Source organism: Rhinolophus sinicus, linkage group LG09 (genome assembly GCF_036562045.2).
Source record: "Rhinolophus sinicus isolate RSC01 linkage group LG09, ASM3656204v1, whole genome shotgun sequence".
NCBI classification, from domain to species: Eukaryota; Metazoa; Chordata; class Mammalia; order Chiroptera; family Rhinolophidae; genus Rhinolophus; species Rhinolophus sinicus.
The window spans coordinates 3,562,869-3,581,673 of record NC_133758.1 but is presented as its reverse complement, the minus strand read 5'-3'; the positions used below and the strand labels follow the sequence as shown (position 1 = coordinate 3,581,673).

Genomic DNA, 18,805 nt, shown 5'->3' with positions numbered 1-18,805 from the left:
ACAAGTCTATTCTTGGAGAGCTCCAAATGGCAGCCTGCTGCACGCAGCATTGTAACTTGCTCTAATAATTCCATTTCTAGAGCCCCCCAAAGGCTGGCAGGAGACCTCTGCTACTTACCCATCCAGGGACACAGCGCAGGCAGCAGAGGGTCCCTCACACTTCCTTCCGCACCTGGCATCCTGCTTCAGCATCGTCCAGCCGGCAGCAAATTCCACCCCGGCTCCCTTTCTGAAAGTAAACATGGAAAATTCAAGTTACTGTAACGAAAGGTGAACCATCCATTCCCCACTACAAAACTTTAAAGGATTCGTAATCTCCAAAAATTATTCAATGAGGAAGGCCGGAAGGAAGGGAGATGAGTCACGAGCCTAAAAACTGGACTTACTCGGATGTGTTAAAGCTAAGATTTAACACGTGTCATCTTATAGGCTGTCAGAATCAGAGGTGCTATAAAATGTGTTTAATGAAAGCAAAAGGGGAAAAGATAAAATGTATCGACTGGCCAGTTTCAGCACCATACCAGGAACCTAACAAAGATAACATCAGTAAATTTAAAAAAATTTAAAACCCTAGATTTATGAGCCGGAACTGCCAACACGATCCACGACTCTGCTGACCTCTGGGACGATGACTGGCCCCGACTCACAGGTCCCAACTCACAGCCACCGAAGTACCAAACACTCATCCATAAATTTTCCCACATTTTAACAGCTCACATTCAATGGAATATATACTTTAATTGTTCATCTTCTTTTTTTATTTTAGTGGTACATAAAATGTGAATCTTATAATCAATGGCTTTTAAGATGTGATGAAATGGTATATATTTTATACAATCGGTACTTTTCAGAAGTTCCCAAAATAATTGCTTAAAATCAGTCCTCAAAATCAACTCAGTGACAGGTGGATAGGGCTCTGAAACACGCAGGAAGTCCTGAGCCCAGAGCCTCCCGCTTCTAGGAGGCAGCCTGCAGAGCTGCTGGGGGATGTGCTCTTCCTCTTGGAAGAGGTGAAGTGGCCTCTTTACCCCACACACATCAGTTGCTGACCCTCCTCCCGCCAGCACGCTGCTTACGGGACTACAAGCCAGACTGCACTTATCTACGTGCTCAGATCACCAGCCTCATTGCTCGGGTATGTACTTTGTTCACCAAGCGTTTAACCACCATCAGCTTTTTCCACCAAGCTGACTCCCTGGGCATATTTGGACTAACGCTCAAAGAGGATATGGGTGATCATTGGGGACAAAAATGAGGGGTCCCAAGAACTTGGAAGGTAGGGCAATAATCTTTCTAGAAGCTGAAGGATTTTCATCCTCATGGACCGCCCTGAGCACACGATGGCCTCAGCCCCAGCACCACAGCAGGTAGGAGCCACGGGGAGTGTCGTCCAGGGACTCGGCATAGCCTGATGCCTACTGCAGAGACAGGCACAAGAGGGACACCTGTCAGCAAGCATTCAAATTACCTGACGTTGCCCATGTGCTTCTGAGCAGCCAGAGACCAAATTTCTCTCCCCTCGATATATTTTTCTCTTCAAAAACAAGCACAATGGCTGGCACATGGCAAGCCCTCGATAAGCTTTAGCCGGCATCCCAATTCAGGAGGCTAAACACCGGAAACCTCTCCAGATCCTGGAGGGTAACAAATTCACCAAGGTCAAAACCGCTGAGCACCCAGCCTCTCCATTCCAGCTTCAGCGAAAGGCACTTGGTGTGCTTCGGTCTTATCTGACTTTCAAACCAAGGTGTACTTGGGAAACACAGAGCCGTTGGGCTGACCCAGTGGTCTTCCATCTGCTCCGCAGACCAGGAAGGAGAGGGAGAGAGGGCAGCAGGATGCTAATCTGGAAAATTTAGCAATGCCCGCTCTGCCTTTAATCAGAGAACTCCCCCTGCGCTATATATTTTTGTACTTCCGTTGAAAAAAATTTTAAGCAAGGATTTCCATGGCAGGAAAGCTTCAACTCCACTGACCTGGCTCTCACACAGTCATCAGAGGTAAAATACAATTTCCTAATTGTGTTACTTTCCAAGAGCTGCCTTAACAAAGTACTTCAAACTAGGTGGCTTAAAACAACAGAAATTTATTGTCTCACAGTCCTGGAGCCAAAGGTCCAAACTCAAGGCGCTGGGACGGCCATCCTCCCTTGACAGGTTCCAAGGAAGAACCCTTCCTGGCCGCCTCCTAGCTCTGTGGCTGCCAATAACCCTTGGCGCTCTTTAGCTTGTGGCAGCATCACTCCAATCTCTGCTCCATCTTCCCCGTATGTCCTTGGATCTCTTCTCATACGGACATCAGTCAGATTGGATTTAGGACCCACTCCAATCCAGTATGACCTCATCTTCCCTAATTACATCTGCAAAGACTCTATTTCCAAATAAAGTTACATCCTGAGGTTCTGGGTGGACAAAATTTGGGGGATGGGGTACAGTATTCAACATGATATACACTTTTTTAAAGTATACATTTTTGAAAAATGTTTTATGTCAGTATAGTTGGTATACAATATTATATTAGTTTCAGGAGTATAACACCGTATTTTGCCATGTATAATCCACACTATTTTACCCAAATTTGTGAGGGAAAAATAAGGATGCTCATTATACATGGGTAGTACTAATTCCGTATCTATATAAATGTTTTTAGTTCTTTTATTTATGTGTATGAGTTAAAAAGTGTAACTCTAGAAATCAATAACAATATCCGTATGAAAAATAATACTCTGGCATATGGACAATCGGTTTTGTTGAACTTACGATGAACCTGCAACGACGGAGTTCTTGGCCTGCTATGATGCGTAAATTTGTTACAGGTGCATAAAATTTCTTCTACCTTGTATCTGTTCTTGTGTTTTGTAATTATTTGTTACATTTCTTGTACCGTAATGTGTTAAAAAATAAATGCTAAAATTCTTTTTAATACAAAAAAAACAAGTACCTAAATGTAAACAAATAAAAATTTGAATTAACAAATTAAAATGAAAGATTTTTTCCCCCTGAAAGTTTGGGCCAAAAAATTGGGTGCACATTGTACACGGTAGTGCACTATACGTGGCAAAACATGGTAAGTCAATATTTTTATACCTTACAATGTGATCTCCCCACTAATTCTAGTAATCATATTGACGTCACCGTGCAAACTTATCACAATGTTATTGACTATATTCCCCTTCCCTTTTTCACCCATCCCCACCCCCACCCTTCTAGTAACCATACCTTTGATCTGTTTCTATGAGTCTGTTTTTGTTTTGTTTTGTTAGATTCCACATATAAGGGAAACCGTATGGTACATTTTAAAATGATCAAAAGCACTTCTTATTTTAAGTGATTAACTATTCTTATAAGTTCTATATTAACCTGTATCACATACTGAAAGACAAAATACTCTCAGTTGACAAAGATTTCTAACACGTAAGACTTACGTAAAAGGAATTTCTATTGCTCCCCCATCAAACAACAATATCTCTAAGGAGTTTCCAACTGGTGTCCTGTCAATCCTGCAAGTGTGAAGGGTCATGCCAAAAAGTTTATACACACATTGTATGAAGACGAAGGAATGTCTCTAATTTTTTAAACAATTTTGTTTAATTAGTGAATACCATTGTAGTTAATCAAAAATAATTTATTCAAAAGCATTACTAAATTGATAAGTTTTTTGCCATTATGTATTTCTTCAGTCAAAAGATGCCAAAAAATAAAAACTATTACCTTAGCCCTTTCCAAGGGAAATGAATAAAAGTAAGTTAATGTGTATTGATCAGTTTCAATCTAGCAAACTAGCAAAGACCAAATAAATGCTAAGGACTCGTGCTAGGTATTGCAGATAAACAGGCATTCTCATTCATGGCTGGGAGCAGAATTTGGTACGTTTCATATAAAAAGCCAAGTCTGGAGATGTATGTCAAGACTTTAAAAAGCATGTACATTTTTTACACCAGGGATTTCACTTCTAGAAATATAACTTAAGGCAACAAAATGTGCCCTATGACATCACTCAAGAATGTCTATCTCAAAGTTGTGTGCTGGGACAAAAAATACTAGAAATGGTGCAGAGATTGGCTAAGTTGCATGGCCCGCATACAGCTACCGATGTTCAGCCAGTGAAAATGCAGTTTTAACACAGGGGGAAGCATCTGAAACAAGTCCATGATGTCTTCCAGACGTCTGTATAACTTGATCCCTCACCGCCTTCAGGCACTCATTCCAATGCCAACTCACTGAGAACTTCTGGCCATGCTGTAAAACTCCAGTCCATCACACATTCACACACACACACACACACACACACACACACACACACACACACACACGCTTTATGCCCCTTCCCTTTTTCTCCTTAGCACATGTCACCATCCAACACCACACGTTTTAACCAGCTCCCTTGTTTGCTCTCACTGGAACGTAAGCTCCATACTGGCAGGTATTCTGCGTGAGTTTTATTCACTGCTAATTCTTCAACACACCTGGCATGCAGAAGGCAGTCACTCAATAAATATCTGCCAAATTAACAATATATCAATTGGTAAAGCAGGTTAAATCACTATACATTTATACATGATCTTATTTTTGTATTTTTCTCTTAACAGAAAAAGTGAAAGCATACATACAAAGAAAAGAGGTCAGGCAGGAAAGACAATAGGTGTTAACTGGTAATACACGTGATTCACAGGATCACAAGGGTTGGTGGTGTTGGCTGCCTTTAAATGCAGGCTGGAGGGGTTGAAAGGACAGAACTCTGTTTATTTTCTAATATTTCATATACTGAATACGTAATAAATTGTGAGGGGGACTGTTGTTTTAATTTCAAAACTGAGAATCCCATAGACAAGAAGGTTTGGAATGAGTTTCTGAGCACAATCCTTTCAGCTGGAGCAGGGGTTCCAGAGGCACTCACAGTATCCTGGGGCACCAGGCCCTCCGAGATCTAGGGGCACAGCCTGCAGAAAGTGCAAACCTTCTTAGACGTCTCTTATTTGATCTTAAAATTCAATGCAAATGTTGTCTTCTACCAGATAACTTATCTGTGTTTATCTCATTATAAAAAGGGATTATACTGCTTACCAGTTAAACTACGGAACACTTGCCCCCCAAGCCACTGCACTCACTTTCCATGTGGGGAAGACGCTCCATGTGTTCCCTGCCCATTGGCACCTCTCCGCTTGAGAAGTACAGCCCGTATGTTGCTGTTTGTTTTTCCACAATTAAAATAGATCTCATAATTCCCTCATTTCACAGAAGACTAAGGCGCTAAGTAGGCAATTACAGTGACTTGTGTGAGGTCCCAAGCTGGAGGCCGAGAGCCAAGAGCCCCTCACCTCCTGCTTGCTTCCAGAGCTTTCTAACGTATTACTATGTCACATAGCTCATCAGCACGGCTTGGGGGCTACTGAAAGCACATCTCCATTTCTCCATAAACTAAAGGCACATTTTTAAGGGCCACCCAAGTAACACATCAGTAAGTTCCATGCCTGTCCTCATGCAGCTCTTCATGTCTATAAAGTGCACATTTAGCTGATATAATTAGTAAGATGAGATTTAGTTTACAAACATTTTTTTTTCCAAGCTACACATTTTACCTGACAGCTTTGAGTAAGTTCAATATTTTAAAAATCTATTTCCTACAATAGCCAAAACTTGGAAACCAAAATGCACCTTGGTAGACAACTGGATTAAGAAACTGTGGTACATTTATACAATGGAGCATTACTCAGGTATAAAGAAGAATGAAATCTTACCATTTGCAACGATATGGATGAACCTAGAGAACATTATACCAAGTGAAATAAGTCAGTCAGAGAAAGACAAATACCATATGATCTAACTTATATGTGGAATCTAAAGGTCTGAATACATGAGCAAAGTAAACAGAAATAGTCTCAGAGATATAGAGCAAAAACTGATGGTTGCTAGATGGGAAGGGGATGGGGATGAGGAAGAAAGGGAAGGGATTAGACAGCATACATTGGTAACTACAATATTGCCACAGGGATATGAAAAACAGTTTGGGGAATATAATCAATAACGTTGAAAAGATTTTGTAGGGTGTCAGTTGGGCACATGTGTTATTAGGAAGACCACTTCATGGACAGTGTAGATGCTTGACCACTGCACTGTATACCTGAAGCTGAAGTTGAATAATACTGTATGCCAACTATAATGTAACATTTACAGTCACGGGATATGGAGTACAGCATAGGGAATAGAATCAATGGAATTGTAATAGATATATACGATGTCAGCGGGGCAATAGATTTGGGGATGGGGGGTTATCTCTTTGTAAGGGGTGAAATGTCTAATTAGTGCATTGTTTTGTACACCTGAAACGAATTTAAAAATAAATAAATAAATAAATCCCCACCAGATCCAGAAGAAAAAAAGAATACCAACTTATTTAAAAAAAAAAAAAAGAATACCAATTTATTAAACCATAGTGGGGGACACCAAAAAACAAACAAACAAAAAAAAACTACTTCCTGGGCCTTTTAATACCTGCTAAATCAAAGAAATTAGGCCAAGTAGAAATTAAGCTGACTTGATATGCTTTCTGCTATATTTCTTAGAGCTTATATTTATTCACATTGCATTTAAAAGGGAACCGTTGATTCCATATTAACATCTAGTCTTTCTGCATTGAAACATTAAAAATAGTTGCCTATTTAGACCATATCATTCTTAGCACCTGACATTTCTTTACCAAAAAGATGTATGTATCACCAAAACACAGGCTGACATGCAGGCTCCCTGCCAGGCATAAGGCCAGGCCCTCTAATTACATCATTTCACCAGAAAGTTCAGTCAACTTACAAAGTAACAAAAAATTCATCATATAAAAATCATTCTGCTTCCCACTGAGAATGATAAAGACTAATTTTAGTAATAGTGGCAAATTGATTTCAAGTTCCCTGTTTAAATTTGTCTTTCTCTCCTACTTAATAGAACTTTTGCAGGCACTGTCACCATTTTGTTTGTCACAAGGCTTGTGGTGTATCTAGCATTACAGATATTCACTTAAGAACCAACTATTATCATTGCACTAAGGGACAGGGCCCTGCTTCTGAAACCAGGGTAAGTGAGGTGATGGAAGCGTAGAACGGACATGGGACATAGTCCTGGAGATTCAGGGGAAAAACAAATAATAAGTCATGTGGTATATTAGAAGGCACAACATGCGTGACCTTTTATGTCTATAAATCAAGAAGACTTACAAGCAAAAAGATAATCCTCAAGCGTGCATACTGTGCTTAGCATTACCCTCTACTGGTGAGCTAACTGGGATGGGTCCAGAGCTAGGAACAGGGAAAGGGACTGAATAAGACACCATGACAGCACGTTGATATTTCCGACATACTGGATCATTCGCTCTGTGAAAGGAGCCATTACCCTTGAGCGTTAAGCTAAAGATCTTTCTGGAAAGCAGCTGCAGCCTCCTGCTCGCTGCCCCTTCGCCATCTCACTCCGCGAAGTCGCCTTGTCTCCCTGTTGGGGAGGCCCCCTTTTCAGCTCCAGGGTCCCCAGAAGAAGTGGAGGCGACAAGAACATCTCAGCCCCAGCACTTGAACGGGAAGACTGGCAGAACAGGATCTGGAGCCAAGCACCAAGGGAGCGCCGTCTAGAGCCGTCCCTCCGTGTTTGCTTAGAAACGCAGACTTGCCCTTGAGTCCAAGTGCAAAGTGCCCCCCAGGAGGGGGCGCTCCCAGACCACCCGCCTGCCGGAGGGGTCTGCCTAGGGGGCTGTGTCCTCCGTCGAATCGTGGGAGGGTAAGAAAATCATAACGTTTGCCTGAGTAGGTAGATTCTACTGCTCGAAGTTACACAGTCATTAAAAAGACAAAAGGTGACTCCGGGTCTCAGAGTAAGGAAGCAGCTTCGGGGACGCTTTCGGAAAGCCATGCCCTTCCAGGAGCGGCAGGTGCAGCGGCGAACGTGCACCTGTCTCCGCAGGTGGAGCGCATCCAGGCGGCGGGGTCTCCGCGAGGCGAAGCCCGAGGGTGGAGGGGCTTTACCCCCAGTGCCTACTAACCGAGCGGAAGCAGAAAGAACATCTCCCCGAGACACGGCTCTATTTGTATGACTGGGGATAACCCCACGTTTCCAAGTAGAAGAGACTTCCAGACCTTGCCCCACACAAAAGCGCCCCGAGCGACACGCCCGAGCCCGACCAATGAACATAAAGGGAAAGGGCGGGAGGAGTGAGGGGCTTCCCTCGTGGGGGCTCCCCAGTCGCGCACCCCCGCCAGGCGGACCCCACCCGCGGCCCCCGACAGTCACCTGAACCCGCCGCGCCCGGGGGCCGCGCCGACGCCGCCAAGCGGCAGGCGCCGCGCCTGGAGGCCGAGCCAGTGCTGCAGCAGGAGCCGGCCGCGTCCAGTCGCCATGGAGACCCGGCGGGAAGGCGGCGCTGCGCGAAGGCGGGAGAAAAGGGCAAGCGGCCCAGGCCACGCCCACCGACGCCGCCCGCGGCCGCCCCGCGTGCGCGCAGGCAGGGCCGGGAGGAGGCGGGGCCCTTTGATGCTGCGGCCTAGCCTCCCGCTGCACCAGCGGTTCTGGAAACTTCTGGGGCCTGGCTTTTTCTCACGCAAGGCCTGGAGAACGCTGCGCAGCAGGTTAGCAGCTTAGAGCTTGTAACGCCTGTGTGGGCAGCGTGGGGCCTGGTCTCGCCCCACGTGATGATGGCTCTAGACTAGTCGGCACTACATAGTCTCCCTTCCTTGGAAAGAAACTGAAATGCAAAGGCGACATCATTTGCCCATAAGGAGTGGCGTAGCCGCAATCAGGCCCTGGAATTTCCCCCTTTACACAGTCCTCTCCAGGGGACCCCAAGAACAGGCGGTTTGCAACTGCTAATGTGACTTTTGCAAATCCTTCTTCAACTACGCTGTGCCTAGAGCGCCACTCAGCCACGCAGACGGCCCCGCCTCCCTGCCAGCTAAGCGCCGCGCATGCCTAGGCGGACCGCGCAGGTTTGTCTGGGAGCCGCGCGCTGTGGCCGCCTTGCACTGTGGGAGTTGTAGTCCTTGTGCCTTTCCAGCTGCAGCAATTCTGGGACAAGCGCCGTCCTCAAACTACTATTACCAGCACTCTAAGGGATTTCCCAAGTTGCTTTGCAAAGGTATGGCGGGGAGAGTGTGAATGTCAGCGTAGAAGGTAATCAAAACACTTTAACTCCAGTGAGAAGAGGATCTGAGAGAAGGGGAGGCGGACTTGTCATCTTAATACAGGCTGCTGGAGCTCACGTTTTTGCAGAACACGCCGTGCAGAATTACAGGTGTGAATGTGTGCACTTGAATGCACGTCCGGCTGGGTGTGTAGTGGGTAGTGAAGCTTTGCTCATTGTAGTTCGCACTGTCCCTAAACGGAGCGGGTTTCTGTGAACATGATTTGTACTTTCCTACGAGCTGTTCAGTATACGGAGAAGCTGCACAGGTCCTCCGGGAAGCGGTTGTTTTTGCCGCACTTTGTACTTAGTAAATCCTGCTTGAAGACTGAGCCCAGTGTGCGACGGCTGCACCGGCAGGAAAAAGCGGTGCGACCTAGATGCACCTTAGGCGGCGGCCCGAAAACCATCTGGACGCAGGGACAGAGCCCACAGAGCGACAAGGACGACAGCAGCAAACACGTGTCTGTGCACAGTCCGAGAGGGGAACCCGCCGTCTCAGCGTCCCAGAAAGGTAACAGGGAAATCCGGTATTGATCAGTCTGTCAACAGACGTGACAAGAGCTGCCAAGGCCGTTTTATAGAAATTCGGTGATAAAAATGGGGGGGAAATGCACGCAAATTAAAGGCAGAACCGCTCAACATAGTTTAGAATCAGAGAATGCAGGTCTTCAATTTCCTTCATAGATTTGAACTCAGATTTGAAAGTTGATTTTGATATAACTGTTGAATTATATCTAGAAAATTTTTCTCAACTTTTATTAGTTTTGGTGTGGAAACAGACATATAAAACCATTGTTTAATACCTTATAGACAAGTGGATTGCCAAGATGTTATTTCGTCCATTTGAATCTCACATTCACTCCTTCACACTTTAGTACGCTCGTGTATGAGACACACTTCCCCAGTTTCACACAACTGAAAATTAAACGGAAATATCCGTAATCTCAGTTTTCTAATATCCAGGCCAGTGCTGGGTGGGACAACCATTCACGAGTATTTCTTGAGCTTCCATTTTCTCCATGCTTAGGATTTGAACAGATGGTAATGGGTGTGCCAAAGAAATCCTAAACAAATAATTTACCACTTAATTGGGAAGAAAACAGATACAGAGTGAAAACAAATGGTGAAAAAAAAGATTAGTTGTGCAACAAAGAAAGAGTACTTGAGAGCATAATGATAAAGGGTAATTGGATAGAATAAATACAAAAGAGAGATTATTGAGTCATCATAGGGGTTAAGTCATGAAGTTCAACACAAATACTTCTCTTGAGTGGCTGCCATGTGCCCAGAGACTGAGTTGGAGTCTGTACTACGGAGTTAAAGATGTCCAAAGCATCCCTTCATGTGCCACGTGCATCACAGACACAACTATAAAGAACTATACGATAGGAAAGGTTAAATGCAATTTTGTCAGGGAAAGTCAGAAGTTTCCACAAATGAGATAAAGCATTTTGATTTATTTGTTCATTTCACAAATAATTTCTAGGAAAAAGAAAAGTAAAAAGGAAGCAAAGAAAGCAATTCAGACACCCATGCTTGTACCACGCAGGGATGACTATTGTTAATATTTTAATTTCTGTCATTTCATGCACATACTTTTTAACAATTTTAACAAAAATGTAATTGTACCTTACTAACTGTTTTTGTAATCTGGTGACTATGTCAAAAATATAATCTACTTTTTTCATTCCTAATAGCCTGCACAGGGTTTTGAGGGATGATTAAAAGTTCAGCACGAACCAACTGAGGTCAGAGGCACAGAGGTGTCAAACAGCATGTGTCAGGTGATCTGGCTCCAGCGACAGTGCTGCTTACAGTGGGGCAGGGCCTGCCACTCAGCCCTGTCTGATCTGCACACCATTCAAGAGTGAATGGGTGGTATCAGCTAAGACTATGTCTGTCCCTTTTTGTTACAAACTCTTAATATTGAATTTAACAGTTTGGGATGTTAACAACTTTATTGGCAAACATCATTTTTCATTTCAGTTAACTTTAAAAACAATACCATTTTTTAAAAAGGTGAATGGATGGGAGCAGTATCCCCTAGTGTGGACTGTGTTGCTTCCTGGTTGGAAGAGGCTGTGTCACGTGGTGGGGTGGAACGAACAGGGTGCAGTGTCCGCCATGGGATGGGGGTCCCAGTGCCCACACGGTGCATTCCTGAGCTTTGCTAACCTTCGTTGGGTTCGTTCCCCAACACATGGAGTGCACGTGACTCATCAGCTTCCCGACATGCGCCCCTCGTTACTCTCCACTCTTGACTGACATGATGGCATCAAGTGGACAGATGTGTTCTGCAGAGCACGCAGGAAGCACAGTCCCAATAAGACCTTGTGCAGTGATGGGAATGATCGTGCGTGAGCTGTCTCCATATGGTCACGGCCAGCCCCCTGTGGCGACAGCACGTAAAATGGTGCTAGTGCGGAGGAACTCACGTTTTATTTCATTTTAAGTTAACTGAAAGTTAGGTTACTTTTAACAGTAAGCTGAAATAGTCACGTGTGGCGTGTGCTACTGTATTGGACATCCCAGATCCAGAATGTCCAGGTCACTTAAAACTATGTTATGACAGGGTGGGAGATTTGGCAAATCCTGGGCAAAACCATAAATATACACTGCTGGTATCTGTTTCATGTTACTACAAATTAGTATTGTTCCTTCTCCGTAGAAGTGGAAAAGAATGCATTCTCCACATCAATGGCCGAGACCATGAGGCTGTGCTAATGAACGTCCGTAAAGTTACCGTCTGTGTGGGGTTACTGCTTGGTTCAATTTGCAGTGGCCCCCTCATCCTCTGGGTCTGTCTTCTGGTTTTTGTAAGAGAAGACTGGAGAATTACATGGGAATGTGACGGGCCCACCACCCTGTATCTTTAGGCCTTTAAGACGAGCACTCTCTGCCATCCCCTCTTAGATGCAATACTGTTTCTGATTTGGTTCTGGTTCACAGGGAGGTCCCACTCATTGGGTCTTGAGTCCACAGCTCACCTACTACAAATGCTGAAGGGTCCCGCCTGTGTCCCACACGTGTGACTCACTGGTGTTTTCTCTTTCTAGTGAAAGAAGCTGGAAGAGATTTTACCTACTTGATAGTGGTGCTTGTTGGAATCAGCATTACAGGTTGAAAACACAGCAAGTATAATACCCCAGATACCTTTTTACTTAGTGTTTGTCTCACTCTGGCTTTGCTTGATCTGTTTTTTCTGTGACTTTCAGGTGGCTTGTTTTATGCACTTTTCAAAGAACTTTTTTCTTCATCCAGTCCTAACAAGATATATGGGAAAGCCTTAGAAAAATGCAGGTCACATCCTGAGGTGAGTCGCCAAGACTGAGTTGCACAAACTCTGATATTAGGGAGAAAATATCGGGTTGGGGGAAGTGGGCCGAACTCACATACTGGTTCTGTCTGGTGAAGTTTATTAAACCACATGGAATGGCTGATTTCTGACTGTGGCATTAGCGCTTTGTCCAGAGGTGCGTGTCAGGGTGTTTTCTTCTTAATTGTACAAGAGAGTCGTTTCATTAGTTGTCAGAGATAATAAGTGGTGGACCAGAATGTTCCAGAGTACTACACCCCTGTGATCAGTGTCTAGTCTTCTTTTAAAAACCTGATTTGTGACCTCATGGTCACAATAGTCATTCTTACTGAGAGCATATTGTCAGCCAAGGACTACTCCGCGTTTCAGTGCATCATCTTCATTAAATCTCACAAAAACCATTTGTGACAAGTACTGCTAGTATCCCATTTGCAGAAGGGGAAACTGACACTTAAAGACATTAAAATAATGCAAGTCGTAGCATAATTAAATGTTAGGACGCATCTCTGAAAGGATGAAGAGTTGCCACGTTACTCACAAACTCAGCCTTTCCTAGAGCTTGAGCATTTTGAACAAAACAAAGTACACAGAATAAACGCAAAGAATGGGATGTTATTAAAGTCATAGCTGAATTTGCTGCCTAAAAGAGCTCGACAAATCATAATTGAACTTGAACAACTCAATCTTGTCAACATGTACAAAGGGCCTATTCTTTGCCAAGCACTGTGCCTGCTTAAAAATAGAAAACCCTAACGTCCTGAGGTGTTTAATCTATTAAATTATTTAAAAAGGTTTTCCATTTGTTTCAGCCACACAGTTCTTAAATATCTCTCATCTTACACATGATTCCTTTTTATTTATGCCTGAAAAATATGACACTAAAAATGCCCAACACAAAATAAGAAAAGTTTTATAGGCTTGAGGCAATATTTGTTTGAGTTGATATCAAATTTGTTTGTTTTTTTAAAGGTTCCAAAATGTTTGCAGTTTGAATTCAATAAAAATTACATTTCCACTTCATTGTGAGTTTTCCCATTGGGAATAATTGATTCCCATCTCTGGATCTGGCTTGTTTTAAATAGAACCTTATTACTTGTTTGTTTGTTTTCACTGTGTCTCATGACTTAAAAAATCGTTTTTGTCTCATAGCTTTTAGTATTAGACCCCATTGATAAATTTCACTGGAAATGTTCAGACACTTAACTATTCGAACACTTTGTTTTATTGTGTTTGTTTTTCTAAGGGGTATAGGAACAGCTCCGTTTCAGCCTACACTGTTCTGAAAGTACAAGTAACATCATAATGTTCCCTGTATCAGTCTCTGCCCATGAAATGTTGATTTATGGGATGATTTTTGTGAAATAGCTTTTTTCCCATCATTGGAGTTGTCATTTTGAGACAACTCAAAATTTTTTTTTTTCTGTAATCACTTGGTTGGTCAGGAAATACTTCCCCAGGAGATTTTTTTAAATGACACTTATGAAACACTACATTGTCTTTATTCTGCAGGTTATAAGTGTCTTTGGTGAGCCTGTGAAAGGCTATGGGGAGACGACAAGGCGTGGTCGAAGGCAGCATGTCAGGTACTGCACGTCGCTTGAATCTGGAAAGCTCGGGGATAATTATTAAAGGAATGGAATTTAGACCTGTGTTCTTACATTATCTTGACAGTTTTATTGAATATGTAAAAGACGGGCTGAAACACATGCGTGTGAAATTCTACATCGAGGGCTCCGAGCCTGGGAAGCGAGGAACAGTGCATCTTGAAGTGAAAGAGGTGTGAGGACCGTGGTGGGCAGATGCAATCCTGAGTGCACCGTTACGGAAAGTACTGGAAAGAAAAATGACACCTTGAAATTCTTTTTCTTTTTCAGAACCCAGAAAGTGGCGAATATGAGTTTCGATATATATTTGTAGAACTTGAAGCCTATCCTAGAAGAACTATTGTCATTGAAGATAATCGAACCTAAGAGAATTAAAAGAACCAGCAAGCATGCTGTTTCTTGAGGGTTGTTGAATGGTACAGACACTCAACGCTGACCTTCACGGCTCTCCCAGAGGCGATTTGGAGTAAGATCGGGAAGAGGAGAACTCATAAAAGCCAATGAAACTGGGTGGTTGTTGCATTTAGACAGACTGCATTCGAGATGATGTCTGGTAGAGTGAAAAATCATGAAATAGAGCACATTTTATGTTATATTATTGAATCATCGATCAAGGGCAGTATTTCTGCTCTACTAGCATCTTTTCTCATGGTTTAATAAATTTTTGTTAAAAATGTTACACCATGTAAATAAGAAAATAGAGTTCAGTATTTTGTGCTTTTTTTATGTTCTATCGCTGTATAAAATGAAGACTATGTGAAAGCTGTCAGAAGCAGCTTCTTTCCGTATACTTTGGGATCTGACTTAGAATTGTAGGAAACCAAAGGATAAACACACACCCTTCAAAACGGTTACAGAAGGTACACGTGTGAGTTTCAGTAGAGCTCCTGTTTCCCACCAGTTGGGGGCATCGTGTGCAGTGGGAACAGTGGGTGCTGTGAAGTGGGGTGGACCTCCCTGGTTCCCACCCGGTGCGTGGGCCTGTGCAGGGACCTTCGCCTTGTCCAACCTCGCTGTCATGTTTGTCAGGCAACGCATGGAGTGTCCCCACCCACTTATTAGAACTTGTGCTGATACTTTGCCAAAAGAAGCATGGAAGTATTGAGTTTTGTCTGAGTTTGTGTAATGCCTTTTTTGGATGTGGGTCCCCTATTTTATCTGACTTATTTACAGGGCATTTGGAGAAAAGTGACCTTAACTTACAAAAGTGTAATCGCTATCTGCGTGAAGTGCTGTATATGCTGGGAGAGCTCTAAAATGTCCTTATCTCTGGTGGCTTCAGCTTTGAGGCACCCCCCATGAAATGCTGCTCCCTCAGAACTGTCTGTAGAGCACTTTCTGATGTGTAGTTGAAATTATAGGAGATTTAGATTAGACGGACACCCAGGCAAGCTATCCCCCCTCTTAAAGCCATCTCCCTCTTTAATTATGAAAAATCGCCAACATTTAGGAAATACAGAAAATACCACAGGAGACATGCTTGTCTCCCTAACGGAACACATTTTACGTTCCAGGATAAACTCTCCTCTTGGACTTTGTCTCCTAACCATTTTTTCCTCTCCTTGCCAGTAGAATGTCCATTTTCAGTATCGTGGTCCTTGACTGAAATGTCAGCATTTCACAGGCTGAGGTCTGCTTCCTCTCTGCTCGAAAAAGCAGCCCTACTCAAGACCTGCTCAGGCCACAGCTCGATGGAAACGGGCCTCTGAGCAGCTCGGGCTTTAGCCTCCCGACCCTGTTTCTATGGCGTAGGGCCAATTTTTTTCCATCTTCATCTTTATGTACCTCCCACGTGATGATACGCCCATGCCCCTTTCAGGTAGGAGCTTATCAAGTTACTTTTATAATCAGAAATAAAACCAGAAGGAAAAATCTCTGTGCTCAGGTTCTTCTGTACAACCATGGGAAAATGTAACTGCAATTTTTCAGATGCCTTTGTTTTCTTTCCCGATGAGAATTTGATACTGCTTTTCAGAATCTCTTTTAAAAGAGCTTCTCTAGTCAACTTGGGCATCTCTGATTCTAATTCTGGCATCTGTCCCTGGGCTCACTACCGTGTTCGAAATTGTGTCTAAAATCTGGGTCCACGTCTGACTGCTCATGCCTAGTATCCCCTTCTGTCATTTGTATGAATTTGTCATCTGCTTCCAAGGCGTTTGTTACATCATCCCCAATTAGTGAACCCTTTTGTCAGAATTAAACCTAGAGCAGCATTTCCTCTCTGTCTCCTTAATGAAGAAACTGTTGGTAAGACAAGTCAAGAATTTGTCAGGGCAGCCGGATGGCTCAGCTGGTTAGAGCGCGAGCGCTCAACAACAAGGTTGCTGGTTCAATTCCCACATGGGATGGTGGGCTGTGCCCCCCCCCACCTGCAGCTAAAGATTGAAAATGGTCGACTGGACTTGGAGCTAAGCTGTGCCCTCCACAGCTAGATTGAAGGACAATGACCTAGACTTGATGGGCCCTGGACAAACACACTGTTCCCCAATATTCCCTAATAAAATTAAAAAAAAAAAATTGTCAGTTTCTGCTTTTAGCAAAGAGATCCCCAGCATATCTACCTCCTTCCATGACGTTTTGATCAGTGCTCATAACCATTTCCTTCTATTTAGTAAATGACAATGACATCACTTCCATTTCCCATATTCTCATCCAGATATGGTTCCCCAAAAAATTCATGGATTTCTAGTTAGGGTCATATTCAATATACTACTATATAATGTACTCAGTGCAGTATTAATGTGTCCCATCTGTTAGATTGCATTAATTCAAATACTTGAGAACACGCTGTATGTCAAGACTCTTTGCTACGTGCAGAGAACCCTAAAACGAAAAGCAACTACCCCTGTTCTCAAGGGATGTCAAGTAGATAAAATACAGCATGTGGTTGCTCACTGGTCTCACGCGGGGCTTGGGCAGCGAGTGGGCCGGGGCAGTCAGGCTTCAGAGGAAGGCGCCACTAGAGATGAGGTTGGTGGGTGGGTAGGAGGCTACCGAGGAGAGGACATTCTCAGCCTAAGGAAGAGCATGTGAAAAGGTCCAGAAGCTTCTAGGAGCACTAGATAATTGGCACGGAATACAATTGAGGGGGGAGGGGAGCTACTGATGTGCCAGTGGTGAGCAGCTGCAGACCCGGCCCTCGCCAGGGAACCCTTCTCTGCTCCGGGGGGACACTGTGGAACCTGTTAGATTGTCCTTGCTTGGAAAAAGTTGAAAATGTACATGCTGCATAACCCAGGACTTTCTCCCGTAGGTGTTTACTGTAAAAAAAAAAAAAAAAAAAAAAAGAAAAAACCTCTGGCACACACTGGAGCCAATTACAACATATATAAGCACAAAAAACTGGCAAGTGTGGCCAGGAGATTGATACAAAATACTGTGGTATACAATTTCACTTAGCATGTACTATGGTCTTAATGGTCCTGTCCCTCCAAAATCCATACTGAAATCCTACCCCCCAAGCTGACGGAGGTAGGAGGTGAGACCTCTGGGGTGATTAAGTTCTGAGGGTGCGGTGCTCGTGAGTGGGATTCGTGTCCCATGAACGAGACTCCAGAGAGCTCCCTCTTCCCTTCTGCCGTGAGGACACCTTGAGAAGCCTGCGACCTGAAAGGGCTCCCCCCCACCCACGCTGGCGCCCTGATCTCAGCCTTCCAGTCTCCAGACGGAGAAACCAAGCTCTGTTGCTTACAAGCCACGCAGACTGTGATAAGACTTTTGCTATAGCAGCCAGAGCAGGTTAAGACATCACAGAACTATTCGAACGGAGGAAAATTTTCCGATAGTGCATGTATTTCATGCACCGCCTGCCTTTAGGCAACGTGAGGGAAAAGGGACCAAGGACAGCTGCATGCGTCAGCAGAGAGGAATCTCAAATACTTTGAGCCAAAAGGGAAAATAATACATGCATTTTGACATTATATAAAGTTCAGAAATAAATAAATAATATATATATTTCTATATGTAAATACATATAGAAATATATAAATAAATATAATTTATATAAATATAATTTATATAATATAAATAATTCGTATAAATATAATTTATATAATTTATATAAATTTAATGTTTAAATTATTCAATAAATTATTTAATTTATATAAATATAATTTATATATAATTTATATAAATGTATATATAATACATAATATAAATAAATATATATATGCATATATATGTGTGTGTATATATATATACATATATATTAGTTGGAGATACATACATATGTGACAAACTCAATGAAAAAAGTAAAGAAAGCCCACATTCTGGAGAACGAGTCTGATGGGAGGGGGGTGGGGGTAAACTTTATGGGGCTGGTCCTCAGGCAAGTTCTTCCCTGGGAAGGTGGGGTCCATGGCTTTTCATGCTTTTATTATACTTCACGCCTTCTACTGCCCGCGGGCGGATCTACCCAGAAGGTAATGAATCCAGGCTCCCTCACTTTCCCAGACCCCAAAGGCCAGCACCTAATTTTGTATTCATAATTTTCTATTCCGTTTTTTACAGAAGTCTCCAAAAACTGCCTAAGCCTCAGGGTCCTCAAAGCATGGAGCCACCGCTGCATGCAGTGATAACTTTTATACAAGCCAAGTACCCTAAATTTTAGAAGGGGAAAAGCAGACCACTTACACCTACCGGGTGTTCCAGGCCTGAGTGTATCCTTCAGCCTCTCAGCCTTGGGCTTTATTAATATTTAGCTTGTTACATTGAATCCTTGTCTCCC

General features: G+C 43.3%; 2 protein-coding genes and 1 long non-coding RNA gene across 11 annotated transcripts in view; 1 reads left to right on the top strand and 2 right to left on the bottom strand.

The window, feature by feature from the left end:
• The window catches only part of FBXO15 (F-box protein 15), a 43,919-nt gene extending 35,001 nt beyond the window's left edge, over positions 1-8,918 (bottom strand). For 3 of the 4 annotated variants that reach the window (XM_074339848.1, XM_074339850.1, XM_074339851.1), the window contains exons 1-2: positions 8,271-8,510; positions 119-229 (exon numbers count right to left, since the gene is read on the bottom strand). In XM_074339848.1, the coding sequence (XP_074195949.1) occupies positions 119-229; positions 8,271-8,377 (218 nt within the window). In that variant the 5' untranslated portion in view covers positions 8,378-8,510. Of the gene's footprint in view, positions 1-118; positions 230-8,270 lie in introns of all 4 variants that reach the window. The other variant, XM_074339847.1, reaches the window with a different exon arrangement.
• TIMM21 (translocase of inner mitochondrial membrane 21) lies at positions 8,843-14,869 on the top strand. The gene is made up of 6 exons (XM_019715357.2): positions 8,843-9,670; positions 12,216-12,278; positions 12,375-12,472; positions 13,985-14,058; positions 14,147-14,252; positions 14,350-14,869. The coding sequence occupies exons 1-6, from the start codon at positions 9,376-9,378 to the stop codon at positions 14,443-14,445; spliced, it is 732 nt and encodes a 243-aa protein (XP_019570916.2). The 5' UTR covers positions 8,843-9,375; the 3' UTR covers positions 14,446-14,869.
• LOC141573123 (uncharacterized) overlaps positions 14,135-18,805 on the bottom strand; it is a 44,762-nt gene continuing 40,091 nt past the window's right edge. For all 6 annotated transcript variants that reach the window (XR_012498694.1, XR_012498693.1, XR_012498692.1 and 3 more), the window contains one exon: positions 14,135-14,306. This is a non-coding gene — a long non-coding RNA (uncharacterized LOC141573123). The remainder of the gene's footprint in view (positions 14,307-18,805) is intronic.

Excerpts from the sequence above, each read along its gene's own strand:
- TIMM21 (XM_019715357.2), top strand. The coding sequence starts at position 9,376 with ATGATTTGTACTTTCCTACGAGCTGTTCAGTATACGGAGAAGCTGCAC. Across the intron at positions 9,671-12,215 it reads CGTCTCAGCGTCCCAGAAAG|TGAAAGAAGCTGGAAGAGAT; the intron begins GTAACAGGGAAA and ends TTCTCTTTCTAG. Across the intron at positions 12,279-12,374 it reads TGTTGGAATCAGCATTACAG|GTGGCTTGTTTTATGCACTT; the intron begins GTTGAAAACACA and ends TGTGACTTTCAG.